At 41.7% G+C, this 19,173-nt stretch overlaps 1 protein-coding gene across 2 annotated transcripts in view; it reads left to right on the forward strand.

The window, feature by feature from the left end:
* Nucleotides 1-19,173, forward strand: part of osbpl8 (oxysterol binding protein-like 8) — a 66,165-nt gene that overhangs the window by 31,902 nt on the left and 15,090 nt on the right. Inside the window, exons 3-4 of one of the 2 annotated variants that reach the window (XM_070928877.1) lie at nt 619-655; nt 2,153-2,323. In XM_070928877.1, the coding sequence (XP_070784978.1) occupies nt 619-655; nt 2,153-2,323 (208 nt within the window). Of the gene's footprint in view, nt 1-618; nt 656-2,152; nt 2,324-10,901; nt 11,053-19,173 lie in introns of those variants that run through there. The other variant, XM_070928878.1, reaches the window with a different exon arrangement.

Here is a 19,173-nt window from a genome sequence, read left to right on the forward strand (position 1 = left end):
TGTGTCGTGCCAGAGGTCAACATCTGGTTAATGAGAGCACCTATTGCTGCCCTGTGGGTTGGACTTAATACATTTTTAGGTGACACTGTGCTCTTTACACCTCTTTAAATTAAATGAGTTTATACATATAGAAAATGAAAAGGACAAGTTAAAGTAATTTATGTTGCTTTCTTGTATTACCCAACCCCCTATGTTATCCCTGCCATTGCCCTGATATGTTGCCAGCTATGTGTCAAGTTTTGTCCTCCGTTAACATTTTGGTTAAACTAATGTCTGTTTTTTTTCTTTTGTTTTCTGTCTCTTGTCTCCTCTTTTTCTTTTTTTATTATTTGTTGTCGTCCTGTGTGGCTGCGGCTTCTCCCACTGATGCTGCTGTTGCTGATGCTGCCACTATCGCCCATCCTGCTGCACGCAAACCTACCACTACCAACACCTGGCCAACAACACATGGTGGACGCTCCTCTCCCTCCCCTCCTTTTGATCTTTATCCAAAATCTCTCTGAGACACCTCTCACTCTCTGTTCCTGCTTCTCTCTGTGTTCCCCCACTATCACCTTTTGTTTTTCCTCCATCTCGTACTTTTTCTTTTTTCTGTCTCCACCCTTTTTCCCCTGATAGCACCATGCAGAGTTGAGAGAGCACCATGCCACCTCCGGTAAGCCAGTGACCTTTGAGAGGAAGGGCTAAGGGCAGTGCACACAGTCAGGGGAAGGGCCAGCGCTGGTATTTAGGGGTCGATGGAAGATGAGGGAGTGTTTGTTTAAAATAGGGCAAAAACTGAAAGTAATGCACACAATTTCCTCTAACAAATGCTCTTTTAACTGTGTTTATTTTTCAATGGCATTGTGTACTTAAACTGTCCTTAGGCTCCTAATAGTTATTTCAATTGCTCTGCCAGCACCTTACTTTATCCAGCAAAGGTCCACCCTCATTAATAAACCATTAACTGCAGTTTGTCATGGAGCAAAATTTGCATAGTCTCTTTGACTTTCATTTAGCTTGAAGCTTTCTTTGTACTTGCAGCCTTTTCAAGTTGTATAGTCTGTCTGTAGCACTGCTGCCTCCTTAAAAAACGCCTAGTACCTTCTCTTAAGTGTTTTTACCAACTGATATCTTTAAATTAAATAATTCCAATCTTTAAACTCCACTGTGACACGTGTGAGTTAGCAGTGTATCTTGGGAAAAGTGTGTCACCATGTACAGGATATGCGGCTACATGTGCGTTTCTGTCTCCATGGTTCTTTCTCGAGCACTGTCCGTTTTGCTACCGTCACCGCCAGTCAGTCTGGTGTCTGTTGATAAAGTGTGTTAGCATTTATATACTGTAGGGTGTAGCCATACCCACAAGAGCACACATGAATGTACACAGCTGCATTTACACTACACGTCACGTCCACACACACACAACTCAACTGCTTTAGGCACGCTGCAGTCTGATAGGATGGACACGCACTGACACACTCACTGGATTATCATCTGGATTATATAGTATCTTTGTCACCATATGTGTTTGTGTATTTACACAGTATACACATTTGTGTAAACACACAAATGATAGAAGTTGAAGCTATGTGAGACTGATCTTTAGTATATTTATTATCACAGGAAGCACAATAAACCAAATGCACAGGACAGGCCACCAAACTGTCTTCACTTGTGGGAAACTTTTTCATGTTCTGGCTACTTGATAAACCCATGTCAAAAAATAATTCTCCTCTCAGCTCACTGTCGATGTTTTCATACAAACGTGAGCTGTGTTGAGATATCTGTGGAGTGCTATTAGGAGACAGTGTAAAAGAAAATCAGAGTGTCTCATTCAACAAAGATAAAAGTTTTAATTTCATACATTTATTTTGGTCCTCTGCCAACCAAAGTGTGCTCCCATTGCCTAGGAATAACATGCCTGCTTGCTTCATTAGCATCAGGTAAATAAGGTGGCGTGATAAGGGACAAGCACACATATTGATGTTACCTGAACTCAATCAATTCCAATCATAAGACATGTATGAAAACAAATGTTATATAAATTCTCAAAATGTGTTATGAAACAGAAGGCTGCACCTGGCAGATTCTCCACAAGGGGGCTGTCTGTAGATCTGATCTGAAGTAAGATGGCAACATGTCTGATCTGTCCTCTCCTCTCCACCTGTAGCTGCCGTAGTGTGCGGTGATGACACCGTCCTTCTGACCCCAGGCAGGATGAGCCAGCGCCAGGTGAAGGAGCGGGACAAGGAGAGGGAGAAGGAGGCAGGCCTCCAAACGCCCAACAGGGAGCACGTCGCCACCCCCTCTACCCTGAGCCCGGGGGTCAGCTACAGCCACGGTAAGAAGATTCAGACTTCCTTCGCACTCCACGTTTACGCGGGAAAAACGTCAGCGAGTGAGGGAGGAAGGAATACGAGGTTGCCGAATTATACTCAGTAACCTAATTTATTATTAGAGGACCTGTTTTCCTAATTTCCCTGTTTTGTATTTGTTTATCCTCTTTTCTCATTCACTCTCATTTGCCTTGTTAATTTTCCTTTGTTCCACTGTTCAGGCAGAATCAGTACTTCCTCCATGTTTACCTGCGGTTGTGGTAAATTGAGCATAGTATGTACATATCCACAGCATTTTTTACATACATACAATAACTTCGTCATCAAACACTCCACTGCTCTTGCAGCTGCAGCAGCAGCCACGCTGCTAAACTCCCACCTGCTCACTGAATGTGTGTCGCTCCAGATAAGAACACTAGCTACATGCCTAAAATGTAAAGACCCAAACACACACTTACATACACACTTACTCACCATATGCACCACTGAACTCTAAACAGACTCACATGTATGCTCATATATGTCGAGCCTCTTAACTCTTGTGATCCTGCTTCCTTTTATCTTTCTTTTCTTTGGTTCATGTTTTTTTTCAGATTTAAGCCAATTAAAAGTGTACTAGTGACATCGGACGTTTCTGGCCTCAGGACAGCTGTCAGTGTTATGTTAAGCCGTTACCTTTCCTGGACTCTCCTGGTGGAGAAACAATGACTCATACTCTCTTGATGAGTGGTTCTCAGCCTGCCTGTCTACTGATGTGCAGCCATAAACCTGCAGGGTGATCGGGTTTATATCCTCTCTTTTTGTGCTGCTTTTGCAATTCTGCGATATTGAATTTTTTATATGCAGTAAATCACTTTGTGACAGACCCAGATGAATTATAGCTGCTGTGTGTATAATACGGAAACCTTTTAAATTTCCTTTTAATATCCATTTTAATGTTTTTATGCCTTTTTTCTTTATTTTCTTATGTTTTTAATGCATCATGTAAAGCACTTTTGAATTGCCTTTGTGTATGAAATGTGCTATCCAAATAAACAGACCAGGTTAGCTGCCTGATCCTCAGGCTCTTGATGTTGCTCTACAAAAGCCTCAATGTTTGAGCGCTGTCATTTTAAGAAGTCATCAGAATCTGGCTGTATTGTTGTAAATGGTCTCATTTTGTTTTATTGACAACTCATTGTGGTCTAATGGCAGTCATACTGCTGGAGATCCGCAGACCGTAGATTCGGAACAAATCAAATAGAGGATTTGTAACCGTGGAGAAAGAAGCTCAAGGGTAGATCTGGTTAGGGTCTTCGTCCTGCTTCTACCCTGGTCTTGTGTTATAGCCCCCTCTTGTGGATTGTCTGCTGCGGTTAGTGAACTGCATGATTTTGATGCACATCTTCTCAGTATCCGTTTTGTTCAAAGATTCCTGTAGTTAGGTTTTGTTTTAGATAGAAATATTGATTCTTGTGATGGCAGGGCAAGAAGCTTCATAGCTTTAAAACAGCTCACCATCTGGGTTTTAACATTTTAACCAAGCAGCCAGTATCACAGGTCGCATGTCTTTTGTTTTGATTTGATGAACCATGGGAATGTTGCAGTTTTGCAAATACATGACCTAATAATCAAAGTGTGTCATTGCAAACATGCAGCTCATCAATACTCGATTGTTGCCTTTTACATTTGATTGCTCAACTGTTGGGGAGCTCAAGTATTCCCATTTAATTGTCACAAGAGGCTGAATCCATGTGCATGAATACATTTGAGACAGCTCAGTGAGTTTTTTGTAAGCCTACTTCTCACCACAAGAGGGAGTAAGCATAACATGGAAATAAATACACATCCCTCTTTTTTGACCTCCACACAACATAAAACACACATTATTCTGTTTGACTCCCCATCACACATTTGTAAGTGTGATATGTGTTTGTGCATACAACAACATCAACAATCTCTTGTGATAGCTTCTGTAAAATCTTGTTCTGCTTAACTGCTGGCTTCTGGGCATATGGTGTATCAGACTTCTGTGTGTGTAGTTATTTTTGTTCATGTCTATTTATCAAGAATAAGACATGTCGTCATGCACTCTACACAGACAGAGCTGTCGAAAGCCGACTTTGTGCACACTGTTTTGTCCAGTTGAATCATGTTAGTATAATGAAATTAAAAACTTCATTTTTTTTTCTTCATTCCTTGGCAAATAGCATCCAGAGAGCATGTTCTGTTAGCAGCAAACCGACAAGCATAAGAGGCTATTCTCTGACCAGCCTCCTAACCAGAACTGCGTCTGTGAAGCAGGAGTCAGTAAGAAAGCATGAAAGCTTTTTTTCTGACCCTCGAATCCCTGCAGCCCAAAATTGGTATCCATGGCAACTGATTTTACTTCGACTAGCCCTTGGTCTTGCGTCAAAGTGATGACAGTCTATGCCTTGATGTGTTTTATCTTGACCGTTGTTTAAAGATCCAGTCATTTCTTTTTTGTTTTTAGTTTGAAGGCTTCAGTCATAAATTATGAGACGTTTAATGTGCCGTTCAGTCGTATGTTTCACTAAGAAGCACAGACTCCAGAGTCACAAGGTGATGACTGTTGCAGTGACATAGAAGATTGTGGGAGTGTGAAAATTCACAGCTAAGGTGTGAAGATTGATTATGATGTGTTATTTTCTCCTAGTAATTTTCCATAGCAAGTTTTTTTTGTTGTTTTTTTTAATTGAAGCTCATGAATTCTGTTTGGAACATAATTACATTTGATTGAACCCCAGGAGTGAAGTGTCTCACCTCTGACTGACCAGTTTGCTATATTTATGCACAAGTAATCACTCTCTGAAACCCTTGTTTACATGGAGTTTGGTCAGTAATCAGATTCTCTCCAAAGAAGGACCTGACATCTTCATTATCAGGTTTGCACATAAAGAAAAAAGGGGAGGTGTAGAACCCAAATTGTGATTCTCATATCTGCAAAGGCGTTTCAATATACCATTTAGCGCATCAACTCTTTCTGACAGGCTCAAGCAGGTGCAAAAACTTAATTGCGCAATTGAGGAAGCTTTATCGAATTTTGCCGTCCATACAGCTTTTCTAATGCTGCACTTCAAAATGCACATAAAAATATCTTTATGGAAACAAGGCTACTCACAGGACACACAGACACAGACAACCATTCACGCTTGCATCCACACCTGCATGTCTTTTGACTGTGGGAGGAAACCAGAGCACCCAGAGGAAACGGCGAGAACATGCAAACTCCACACAGAAAGGCCCAAGCAGGTTCGAACCCCAGAACCCTCTTGCTGTGAGTGCTAACCACAGCACCATATAACTCTTAAAATGTCCCGCTCAGTACATATGTTGGTCACAAATCTGTAATAACCAAATAATTATGGCATTACATCATTATCAGATTTTCTTTTAACTCTCAAATATCATTGGCCTCAAAAATCCAGCATCCAGTTCTCTAACAGAGAGTAACAAAATGTATAATAAAATGTTGTATATTATAAGTTTCTGACTCAGACTGCTTTCATAATGTCGTGTTGTTTGGATTATTTAGTTTAATCGGAGTTTTGTTGCATCATCACATACACGCAGACAAACTCCGGTGTCCGTGGTCTGGCTGCCAAGTGAGCCTTCTTTTCTTTATGACTCACCGAGAACAAAAATAAACCCGGGAGGTTGTTTGACAAGGCTTCTTCAATCGGCTTTGAAGCCACTCTCACTTTAACTGCCTTTCACTCACTTACCGTCCTCTTTCCAGGTAAACAGAAAGTCTGTCTGTACTGGAGAGTGACAGAGCGGTGGAGAGTGATGTAATGAAGAGGATAAGAGTGAGATTAAAAACAAAGAAATGAAGGGAGGACGGGGAGGTGAAGAATATATACTGTAAATGGAAGGGAGTTGAACGGAAGGGAGAGACGGAAAGCAAGGGAGTGCAAGAGCGAGAGAGCAGGTGGGGTCAGCATGGATTTAAGCTCAGCCGCAGGGATTATACTCCGTCAGACGGGGTTAACAACATGGAGGGGGCAGGTCTTATCTGCACCCTCAGCCACTGCCAATCCAGTGTTCCTCCTTCCGCCCACGCTCTCATCCAATGAGTGGATGAGTCCCGGGAGGCCCGAGCGCTAAGAGGGACGAGGCTTGACAGCGGAGATATGCACTGTAGATAGCGGAGAGTCTGTGGAAGTAAAGGACGAAGGTGATGGAGGATATCCTGGCCTTGGGGCCTGAGCTCTGCTCGGACAGCCGAAGGCCTGTCTGGACTAACACAACCTGGATCTAAAGCTGGGGGGTTTGTAGCATGATTTGGGCGATAAGTGTCCTGTCGACACTTGACCTTGGTACATTTTTCTTAAAGTTTTAGCCTGAAGGAAAGCAAGGTACAGTATGAAGTAGTACCAGTTGACATGGTAGCGCTTGTTAGTGTTTCAGCTTGACATCTCTGTTGTCCTAGTTGTCCCTGCTCACATGAACCCCCCCCCCCCAACGATTTACAACCAGTGCTGTCTCATGGCTTTCTGTATTGTGCTTTTGTATGTCTGCATTGTCTTGCGTGAGGTGCCTCTCATGAGGACAGAATGAAGATCACGCCAACATAAAATGGCTTTTACTCGCCAAAGTTGTCATGTGGACAGAAACAAGACCATTGATTCTTCTAGTCAAGTGCGTGACTGTGAGACTGGGACGAGAAGGATACAGCAGAAGATGCCTGTAGGCCAGGGTTCAAAAAGCCTCTTTGTTGCGGAGCTAATCCCAGGTTTACAGGGTCTCCTTGTAGCCTTTATGTAAGACTAGATATGCCTGTCTGCATGTGACCTGCTGTCTGCAGTGGATGTATCACTTGCACTGCATGGTGTCAGATGTATCGCAGCCCGTGGGTTACTGTGTCAAAGTTTGTCTGCAGTGTTGACGTGGTTTATTCTTGCCTGACACGTGACTTTTAAGGCAGTTTCCTTGAGCTTCGCTGTTCTGTGGAAAGTATTTTATTCACTCTAAATTTTATGAAGCAGGATTATCGTCTGTTCTGACCTTCATGTTCCCATCGGTGCGATGAAAAGGTTTCTTGCTGATATCATCTGAAAATGAACAAAACAGAGTATCAGGTCAGAAAGCTTTGTTTGGTTTTCATGTCTGTGGTGGTATCTTTTCTTAAGAGAATTCACATCTGTAATTTATTTAGGTAGTAGCAAGTTTATTGGATAAATAAGTCCTGCTCGTGGCATTGCTGAGGCTCAACTTGGGCACAGCAATGCTTTGAGCCAAATGCTAACGTGCTCACCATCTTAACTTAGCATGGTAGCATGCTAACATTTGCTAATTAGCCCTCAACAAATAGTACAGCTGAGGCTGATGAGAATGTCCATTAATTTTACAGGTATTTGGACAGAAAGCAAAGTATTGGATAAATGAATTAAAATTGCGACCTCACGATCGCGCTAGATGGGAAGCGAAGATCTTCAAAGTTTTTACAATAAATCCTCAGGGGAACATGAATGTCAATACCAAATTTCATGGCAATCCATCCAATAGTTGTCGAGACATTCCACCACAAAACCACAAATGTTAAACTCATGGTGGCACTAGAGGAAAAATGAGTAAGTCATTAGGATTCATCTTCTGGTCACCATGGATATCTGAAGCAAATTTCAGTAATCCAGTAGTAGTCTAGGTATTTTGTAGTGAGGCAGTCTCAGATCATGCCGTCTTTGAGGATGCAAATCTGGCAATAACAATAACTTTGGCCCCTTCAGTGAGAGTCAACGCCTGTGTTGGGTTACTACTCCACAGGGCAGCTTTAGATCACTTCACCTCACTGTCCTGGCCTGTTTGGCATTGCAGCACCCCCTATACCTGACACCAGCTCACCTGATACTTGCGAGACATAAAGTGCTGGAGCAGTTAGACGTGATGCACGAGTAACTCCATCCGGCCAGTCAAGCCAAGGAGCTGATATTCAAACAATGCTCACATTTATACGCTTAATAGTTCTGCACGTCCCTGTGACAGGAATGCTTTCTAGAGAAGGGTGGTTAAAACTTGAAAATGTGTTGTTAGAGTCAGTGTTTTTATTTGTGCCTGTTTGAAACATATATGTGAAGCATATATTAACCAGGAATGCAGGAGTTTGTAGGAAGACAAGAGGCAGGGCTGAATGTTTACAGTGGCTTAAAGCCATGGTTGAATATGGATTAGCTCTATTTGCCAGAATCAGTACTCTGTAACAATAGTCAGTCCTTGCTTTACTGGAAATAACTTGGAAAATGACCCAGATGATGACTATACTTAGCAAATGTTTCTTAAGTGCCTCTCAAATGCCATTGGACCAGCAGAAATTGACTTTTCCTCTGCAAGCGGGTTAATTAGGTCTGGGATGTGAATTATACATCCAGAACATCCTAATTACCTGTGTTAATTAAAGCACATTTGAGTCAGGCCGGCAGAGCTGCAGATCTATCAGTTTTTAAGATTCATCACTTAGCTCAGGGACAGTTGTTTTGGAGGGGATTACGCTGCTTACTTCTCCAAGCGATCTCGGATGACATGTCTCCATGGACAGTTGGCAAGCAAGGTTTGGTATGATGTCAGCAGAATGCCTAAGTGTTTTGAAGGGCTGAAATGAAAGAGTAATACAGGACAGGTCAGCTGAAAGGAAGATGAAGATGCCAGCGGACTGTGGAGGGATCAACAGCAGACAATGTGCCTCGCAGATTGGCTTTCAAAGATGAGGCCCAATGCCAAACCTATTCATTTCTGCAGAGATACAGTAATCGCTAGTGCCCTTGCAGAATCCTTTTTCAAGGCACACTATGTTGTCACCTGGCATGAACCTTTCTGATTACCTTAATCATCTTTTACGCCCTTCAGCATAGCAAATAGACAATTTTTATCCAAAACTACATAACAAGGCTACTTACAGCAGGCGAAAGAACCCCATTTCTGCAGGGGATCTGAAAAATATCACAATACATCAGCTTTTCCTCTGGTCCATGCCACATTTGTTCCCGAAAATACAGTTGGATTTGCACCATTGAGTTAACATTTCTAGCAAACAAGTGTCCGATGTCTGCTGGCAAAGCAATTTGCACTCAGTGTACACCACCGCTACACTGGAGCATTTTCCATCTGACACTTTGTGAATCTGAATTCTGACTCTCCAGCTGTAAAAGCTGAACATAGTAAAATATGACAATATGTAGATGTAAATATTGGATTCAATTACAATTTTGATTGATCAACTTTCCTGTAGTTGTTTGTTGGTCTGATCAGTAGCCTGTGAAAGTCATCGGATTTTCTTGGTTCATGTCTGGGGAAAATAGTAATACATACTGGTGTGACACTTCCTTCTGTCCTCAATAGAGCTTACCTTTTGTGGTTGTATGTGCTTGTGTGTGTGTGTGTGTGTGTGCAGTCAGTTTACAAGCTGTATTAACTGAGTGATGAGGACAAGAGAAAAGCATGATTACAAAGAGGGAGAGCATGCACATACAATGTCTTAAAGGGACATTTCACAGCTATTAATGTGGATATTCATGAACAACTTGTGATCTATGTAGGCCATTAACACAACAACCTCTTAAGAGCCTTTCAGATTGATGGATTGGTCAGAATTCTTCTGTACAGAGCTTAAACCACATTGCCTACATGTACCAGTATGTATTGAAAGCTCTGCCTTTCTACTCCCAATGGCTGTACTGTTGCCACACTAGCTGGCAGTTGGGCAGTCCACTGGACAGCCACACTAGCTGCTACCTGGCTGTGTTAGCCACTCGCTGGAAGGCAGGGATATCAGTAGCAGCTTGAGCTTATGCCTCTGCTTGTTGCATTTACTCATCGGTTTCATCTGTTTTAGACTCTGACAAGTGCTGTGGTTATGTTTACTACATGTGAAAATTTGGAATTTGTTTTTGTCCAAAATGTGGTTTTCAATTTCTATAGCTGTTGTGAGAGAATAAAAAGATATTTATCTTAGTCAAGTCCTCCCCTTATTTTTTCCATCATCTACTGTTGTCACAGTGAAACAAAATCTGCCCGGAGCAATATTTAGACAATATTAACAGGTGTCGTAGACGCCATAGACATGCCAGCCCAATGACTAATCCATTCAAATATGTTTGAAAAGCTGTGAAGTGTTCCTTTGAAACTAAAATCATGAATTAAAAATGTAGCTGACGTAGAGACCGAGCAGAAGAGAAAACTGAGATGTGGAACATAAGTGCTATTTTCAAGCTAAGATGCAGCTCTCCCACCCATCCGGAGGAGAGGGAGTAGGAGGGGCTCAGCTTATTCGTTATTAAGTACTTACAGGCTGCTGCTTACATACACACTCGCCGAGCAGAGACTGAGAGTGTGTGAGCGTGAGGGAGGAAGGGAGCAGTCGGCTGAAGGAAGCGTAGAGGAAAGCAGCATACTGCACTGGTTCAATGCCTGTTGTCTGAGCTACTCTGTGTGTGTGTTGGTTTTATTCGCTTGGCTCCCTAGCTGCGTGGGACGGATCGGACTGTTTCACGACCCCCCCTCGACCTTCTGCCCTTGAGTTACCTTACCACTCCCCCCAACCCACTCCCTCCTTCCCTCCCACACACCAAGGGAGCTCCCGTCGGCCCCATGATGAAGGAGGAGGGCCTGCTAAGTCGTCGCCGTTTCTCCACGTGCGGCGGGACAGCATCGCTTCGACCTCCACACCCGGACGGACGCAAACTCATCCGCAATGCCTCCTTCGGGGGCTATAACGAGCTGTCACCCATCTCACTGCCAGGTGGGTTTATGATGGTGTGGAGACAGTGTTTTGTGGACCTCCATACTGGGAAGTGTTGCTGGCCCGTTAGTAGACCCTGTAGTTTCACCTCGTGATTGACTCGTACTTCTGTAGCAGTGGATGTAAAAAGTGAGCTCATGTAAAGTTTGGACTGATAGGCTGGGAAGAAGATGTGTCAGATAGTTCTCTGCTGTGGCGACTACGTTTTGTTCAGATGCACTGTTGTCCATCAGTAGCTTGCATTTGAGTTCTTGTCATCAGTATACTGTAAGCTTGTTTGGACTGATTCGTGTCTGCTCAGTCTTTCTTGGGCTTCAGTGAATGGATTCAGACTGGGTTTGGATGAGATGACTAACATGTTTCACTACTCTTAAGCTTCTGCAACAAAAAGGACAAATTCTTCACGTTTACAGAGAGAAAGGAACATAAAGAATGTTTATTTGTGTGCATTGCTGTCATAAACTCAGCCGATGGTCAACTTTCTCTTACTGTAGGTATTCTGTATACAATGTGATAATTTCTTACAGATACACACACACAGAAGTAATTGTGAAATAGTCATTTAAAGTCAAACTTAAATATAAATTCTCCTCACAATGATACTCCTGCTATTATGCATAATTTTCCCTTTTTTTTTTTCAAAAGAGGATTAAATCGTTTTGGACATATTTTTGGAAACAGTGTCTAAGCTTCAAGCCTCTGGGTGGGAGTTTCTCATGGCAGCTGTTGAGTGACATCTAACAAGCCCACAATGTTGCCATCAAGTGTGGTTTAAGACATCTGTTCCACTCCAGCATCCAACATTTGGGTACTGTTGAGTTTGTCTTCTCGGAAAGTGCAAGCTGGCAAGTAGGCTAGCTTGTTGACCTTAGAACTGATTCTCACTTTTCGTTCATGGTATTTCAACATCTACTGAGTCATCAGCAGCTGTGGTTACACATTACAGAAAGGAGGGGCTTTTAGCGCCCACCCACAAAAATATTGCACCAATCAAATTATGGTACTGACATTGTTACTTGCCACCAAAAAGATAATGCCTGCAGGAGAACATTAATGTAAGTATAACAGCAGGAAAAAAAAACATTCAAATTCCTTCTAACAGCTAAAAGTCAGAACAAAGAGAGGATATATGTACTGATTCTTTAGCAAAACTAAATTTGAATTTTCAACTTTAAGTAAAAGAAACTGGCCATTTGTTAAATGTCATATCAATATAAAGAATCTCAAGCAACAGGATATGTAACAACGATATCAGTTTTAAATGCTTTAAGTCAGGAAACATACTGTATCTGTGTCTAAATCTAAATCTAAGTGCATATATATTTCTTTGGAGAATTTTGCTTAGTCACAGCTGTGATATGTTTATTAGTGACTCCTGACTTCAAGGGCTCTCTCTCCTCTTGTCCCACAATTGCAGAACAAAAGAACCTGTCAGAGTTTTAACAGGCCTGGTGCAGACTAATGAATCAGGGAAGGCTGGGGCCTCGGCTCAGCCGGCTTGTTTTTAACTCCGGTTCCGATGATACCCATATGAGAGTGCAGTGATGATTTTCGTTTTTAGAAGTACACCAAATCCCGCGGAACATTTAGGATTAAATCAGTCTAGTGTTCATTTGTAAAATCCCTCCCTCTGATCTTCCCTTTGTCTGTCCTGCTGGAAAGGACGCAAACCTGGAGGCAGACAGCTGGCAGCCACTGGAGCTTTGGGAGAGTGGATGTTCTCTGTTCCACCTTCGCAGATGACTGTTTTTTAACCTTTATTAATCTGACTATGGCTGATTGTGCACTAACACTGCAACACTTTCATGCCGTAATTCAGGTTTGTGCAACCTAGTACAACCTCAGTGCGCTGCTATTTGCCAACGAGCAGCGCAGTCAGCTAAGTGCCTTTCTCGAGGGCATCTTAACAGCAGCTGCTGAGGGGAGGGAGATTGTTCGTCATACTCTTTCTCTCCTCAGACCAGGCTGGTGACCTTTTGGCCACAAGCCCAGTTCTTTCCCCTCTAAACTAGCACCTACTCCAGCAATACAAATAACTTGAGCCGCGAGACATGGTCTGAGTCATGGTGTTTTTCTCTTTTTTCACTTCTCAGTCTTGGCTCCATTCATCCTTATTTTAGACGTTCTGCGAACATGCACCAGCTTTAAAAAAGAATGTAGGAGGCAGCTGGCACAGTCGGGTTGCACTTACTCACTTAGTTCATAGTTTGTCTATGTCCCTGGTTTTTTTTTACATCCACATCGGCTCCACAGTGGAGTCTGCTGACACTGATTGTGCCTACTGGTCTTGCGTAGCTTAAAACATTCAGGATTTGTACTTTTTGAGACTTTGTCTCATTGAAACCAGCCTCACATGGATGGTCGATTACTCAGTTTTTGTTCGTATGCTGGCAATATGTATCGTGTCAGGAGCTCTACTTTGTGGTTATGATTGCCAGTCAACAAATTTTCTTGAGCTATTTAATTTCCTATTGTGCTTGGGGCTGGGTATCTTTTACAATTTTCATTACTAGTGCAGATACAATCAATGTTCTCCAGGAGGCAATGCCTTTCTGTACCAATATCCAAGTTTTTCTGCTACCTTACTAGAGAAATATAGACTTTTCACTATCAAAAGCAGCACTAAGATCCAATAGTACCAACACAGAACGCTCTTCCTGCGTCACCGTGCATCACAAGATCATTTGAGACCCTGACCAGACTGAAACTTGTGTTGTTTGTGTTGTCCCCGTCTAAGACAGCTGTAAGCTGCTTAGCAACCACTTTTTTCTAAGACCTTAGCTATAAAAGGTAATAGGTTATAGTTGTGGGGCAAAGAAAGGTCAAGATTTGTTTGAAAAAAGCTTTGACATGACCAGATGTCAAATAATTATTATTGAGATGATAATGAGAGGACACAAGGACCAATGGAGCCAATGACGCTTTTAAGCCGAGACATCACCTTGGAATCTGGGAAACCGAGATGAACGTTTTTGCATCTAGTTGCAGCTCTACTCAGCGCTACTCTGTCTCTGTTTTGGCCGGTACAAAAGAGTGTTAAGGTTCTCTACCAGGCTACTAATTGTGCCAAAAAGGAATCAGTACCATACTGTCTTTCAGTGTGTAAAATACATTTCACTTGAACTGCTTCGATGGCCAATCATTTTCTGGTGTCATTTTCTTAGAACATCTCTTAAAACATTGCTGTTTGGCTCTCTTAAACCTTCCTCTAAATATCAGAAGATGGGACACCGGGTCATTGCCTGCAGTTTCTACCAAGGGCCAAGGAACAGGCCAGCATCTGACTGTGCTCATGAACTCGGGTAATACAACCTGCCTAATGCCCTCCACTCTCATCCAGACACATCCTGTTTGAAATATCACCGTGTTTTTGTCTGGTCAAGCTGCCTGCGTGCAGACAGAGTAAAAAGTACAACCCTTTTAATGTGGATTGGTCTGCTTCATCTCAGCAATTTTGTTTTGACACGCTGCATAAGGAAACAGGTTTGAAGGCCAAGAACAAAGCCTCAGAAACGTTGATACCCCTACAAACTACTTTTATAACCCACAAATAGGCTTAAGTAATATCATATTATTGTTGTATTGGATTGGATTATTGTTAATTACTGCCTAATATTGACTGGATGCACCCTTTCATGTAGACCGGCCACTTTCCCCTGTGTTGTTTGCTGTTGCTTTCTCTGTAGCCAGGGACTAAGTGTGCGGGAAATTGATTTGGAGGTTGAAAATGGGACTTTTTATGAGGCTAATTCGAGAGTGGAAAAAGCTGTACCCTTGTGGTCAATAATTAGATGGGATCATGGCTCATCTTGAGGTCAGCATGACTTAGCATAGTGCATGTTGGAACATTCAGTGCAGTCTCTGACCATAAAGATAATGTAAGATGATTTGATTAGCAAAAGCAAAACACAGGAGAGTTTACATTGGATAAGAAGTACCTAAAGGGATGTTTAAGTATCTGAAATAATGTTTAAACATTTTTTAAAGTTTTCTTTTACACACGAGGATCAGTTTACTGATCTCACAGAGTACTGTTCAACCTATGAAAACAGTTGGATAATGTCTTCTGTGGCTGTGGAGGAGCTTTCTGAAGTCTAAGAAAGGATATTTTTGACCAAAAAGTTATATTACTGTGTCCAAAATAGGCAGAATAAGATGTAGTCTCAAAATCAACCTCGTCTTTACTTGTACAACTCGTGCAAGCTTTTTCTTTTCGGTAGATGTTTGAAAGATTATCCAAACTATCCAAGCTGCTCTGCAGAGGTTACACTCCACACTTGACACTTGAAACAAATTGTTTTCCTTCACTCTGCATCCATTCAAATTTGGGGAAACCATATTGCTGCTTTGGTGCGGCATTCCCTTATCCTACATTCAGTCCGAGTAGCAAAAGAGTTGTGTCGGCAACTAATGAATTAAGAAAAACAACTCATCAACAACAAATCCCTGTGCCAATGACCCCACAACAAATATCTGTACTTTGTTTATACTTGACAGACAAAGTACAAATACTGTGTTACTTTAAGTAGATGGACGCTGCTGAGTTTGATATAGGCTACTAAATGGATAGACATCTGAAATCAAAGAGTATGGATTAAATGTTCCCATTTGTATCTCTTTTCCCTTCGGCGCTCTGGCCACCTTCCAGTTTTCATGATTTTTGAGCCAAAATAGTAGAGACACTGTTGCCATGGCAAGTTTTTCACAGTAGCAAACACTCAGGCAATTTGCTTCCTAAAATTGATGTATTCTGAAGAGTAACTGGGCTGACAGCTTTTCCCTCCATTTTGTTGCTCTCGGGTCGCCTGTTGCCATGGTAGCCTTCACATTTCCTACAAATTATAGCAGCATAATTAAGAGTTATACAATTTGCTTTTGAATCATGTTTTAAATTAAAGCATAGTGTTCTACATAGCTACGTTATTTATCTAGTTTCCCTAATATGGGCTTTGAATAAACTTGCCTTTAATGAACACTGCGTTGGGTGGAGAGGCAGCTTCAGTGTTGCATTAATCATGATTGGGATGAGATGGTTTCAGGGTCGAGGCGCAGAATGTCTAAAATGCCACAACCGCAGATCATGTTTCTACCGTTGACCGTGAGCCATGATTATTTCAGTGCTTTCTGCGGTTATCCCAGCAGAGGCACTGGCTCAACCAATCTCCATGGGCATGAATATGATAAAGACCATTCTCCCTTGCCTAGCAATAGATTTGCTCCACATTGAAACGTCACATAGTTCTTGCCATTTTTGAGACTGAGTAGCAGAGACGGTCAGTAAAAGGAAATCTGACGTCCTGTTATACCTCAGTGTTTGAGGTATATGTCCCTTCTTAGAATATGTGCTTTGTATAGCAATGAATTGAATGGAGTGTTGTCCTCATATTTCTTTCCCTTACTTTCACTTTCTTTTGTTGTGTCCAAGGCAGTTTATTGTAATGCTTTGGGTGATCTAGACTGTATTCATTTTGTGAGGAGGAGCGTTAATGTGAAAAGACATTCAGTGTAGCAGCGTACAGCTCTTCCTCTCTCAGTCTCTCCACTCTCTCCAGTTCTCTTCCTCTCTCCTGTCTATGATCTTTGATGCAGAGTGAGATCACTGCAGCTCTAGTTTTTTTTCTTTTTTTTTTTGTCTGTCTGCAGTGGCGCGTGAGTCTTGTACAACTTCAGCTATACACAAACACGCACTAACTGACTTAGGTTTGGCAGATTTGCAAGCTGAATGTTGTGAAACGATGTACTGTAAATTTGTGCCATCTAAAAAAAAAAAAAGAAAAAGAGATCAAATTAAAATAGACTCGTCCTGTAAATAACTTAATTTGCTTTGATCCAGTGAAATCTACCAAAGGATGTTCACTAAGCAATCTTACATAGACTTGTTTCATGTTGAAATTCTCATTGATCTTCATTCCTTTGGACTTCCTTATTCATTTTCTTCCAAATTAAGTGGTATCTTTTTACCTTTTTTCATATATTTGTCGGCTTTCCATTTTAGAGCCATTTCCAAGTCGTTTGCGAGGTTTGGAATAGACGGTATACTAACTGGATAGGGTCTTTTTACTGCCACACTTCGGCTGCAAAGATGGTTGTATTACAACAAAATGATGCATTTTGCAGCTTTTTAACAGTGCAACCGTGTGGCAGAGCTCTTGACTTCTCACATAAAAAAAGGTTGCTATATTATTTGTGCATAGGAGTGTCGGGTAAATGCCAAAAATGTAAAACATGACATGAATAATTTAATTCATAGGTTACATAAATTACAAGCATTCATCACCAGCTGTGGGCAAAAAGAGACGTCCACCCCTCGTCTCTACAAGGCCACAAAAATAAAGCAGATGAGGGGAGCAGCATCCGGGAAGTCTGGAGAGACTGGACTTTGACTGGACTTTGACCTCAGCCAGCCCTGGTGGCATCTGTCAACAGTGTCACCATTATTTTTGTGGCAGATTAACAACTAAAAAAACTAAAAATCTTTGCCAGCTGATCTTTGCTCCTCCTAGTCATTCCTTGAAGAAAGAAAAACATATTCCTGCTTTTTATAAATCATAGCATTCTCAAGCACTTTTATGTGAAATTCACACCATAAAAACCCTCTCTACCTTAAATCTCCTGGTGGTGCCACGCAATGATTGCTTCCCTGCTCTGCCATTGTTCTTAGCGGAGGTGACGCAAAATATTCTGTAACCCATTTCTAAGCCTAGCCATTGTCTTTAACAGTTTGCATAATCCAGAAATTTACCAAAAAGGTTTGTGTGGATTAAGATGACACGTGAAAGATGCCACATACCCAGGTGGATTATTTTAGGAACTAACCTTTTCTAGTAATGAAAGAGAGGTTTAGCCTGAGCCCTTCCAAAAAGGGGCATCTGTTGATAAACGTGATAAAAGCGACACCTGAAATGAGTAATTGCACATGATTCGAGCAAATTATAGTCCTAAAACATCTTTGGATAGCAGTGGCGGCATTAGCACACACAATTTCCTTCCTTATTTTAGACATACTGATAAATTGAGTGTGCTTTGGAAGCTAAATATCCAGCTTCGTTATTTTATTTATTATTGTCACCCAGCCATATTTATTCAACAAGCTGCCTTAAGCCTTACGTCTAGCTCCTCATACTGTAAGACTTTCATTCTTTTATTTCACAAGATTTTACTTTATTTTTTTACTCTGTTTCCTGTTATAGTACAGGAGCTTTTAGAACATGGGAGATGTGTTAAAATTCAGCTTCTCTGTTGCTTTAAGAACAACAGAGCAGAAGGAGATGCATTTATTTATAATGATACATTTAATCAACTCAGTTATTCTATGATGATCATCCAGTTCCCCCCCTATACGTTGAGATCGAGGGAAGGGCATGATGAGTTATGTAACCTTTTGTGGCTCGCCATAGCGGGTGAATTGCCCTCGAGTTGTTTTCCAGCTGATGTTGGCATGGAGATGCGCCTGTCAAGTGGACGCAGATGGTCTGGTGGGACATCTAATGTACTGCTGAAACTAGATCCGCATTACAACAAAGGCAGCCCTCGCAAGGCAAGAAAGACAAATGCATGCGCTCCTTTCCTGATGTATATCACTGCAGTTTCAAGCCATTCGAAGTTTGTTTACTTGCTAGTTAAAGGAAATATCCCCCTGAAACACTAAATATGCCTGTGCCTTCCATTTGTAGGTGCATTTTGGTTTGGAGTTTTCCTGCTGTCACAATCATTATTGCTTTATCTGTGTGCACATAATACACTGCCAGCTAGCAGCTAGTGTATAGTGGGTTGTTGAAAGGCATTACTGTAAATTGAAGAGGCAGGGTAGAAGAGGTTAATAGAAAGCGGATATGAACAAAAACATTGCTGCACAAAATCACCCCAGTAATGCCCTAAACATCACGTTGTTGTTATTAAAAGTATCCAAGCGTGGAGTTTGAAACTTGGAATTCAAGATCCATCATGTCCGCAGGACAAAATTAAAGTATGCAGTAAGAATACATAAAAAGGACGCCTATTTCGCCACAAGTACAGACACACAGTGTTTTATTAACACAGATGGCGAGTCAAATAAGATGTGACTCCTTTCCAAATGATACATATCTCATTGGGTAATGAAACTCTGCGGCGCTTCCTTCG

This window comes from Enoplosus armatus, chromosome 22 (genome assembly GCF_043641665.1).
Source record: "Enoplosus armatus isolate fEnoArm2 chromosome 22, fEnoArm2.hap1, whole genome shotgun sequence".
Taxonomy (NCBI): Eukaryota; Metazoa; Chordata; class Actinopteri; order Centrarchiformes; family Enoplosidae; genus Enoplosus; species Enoplosus armatus.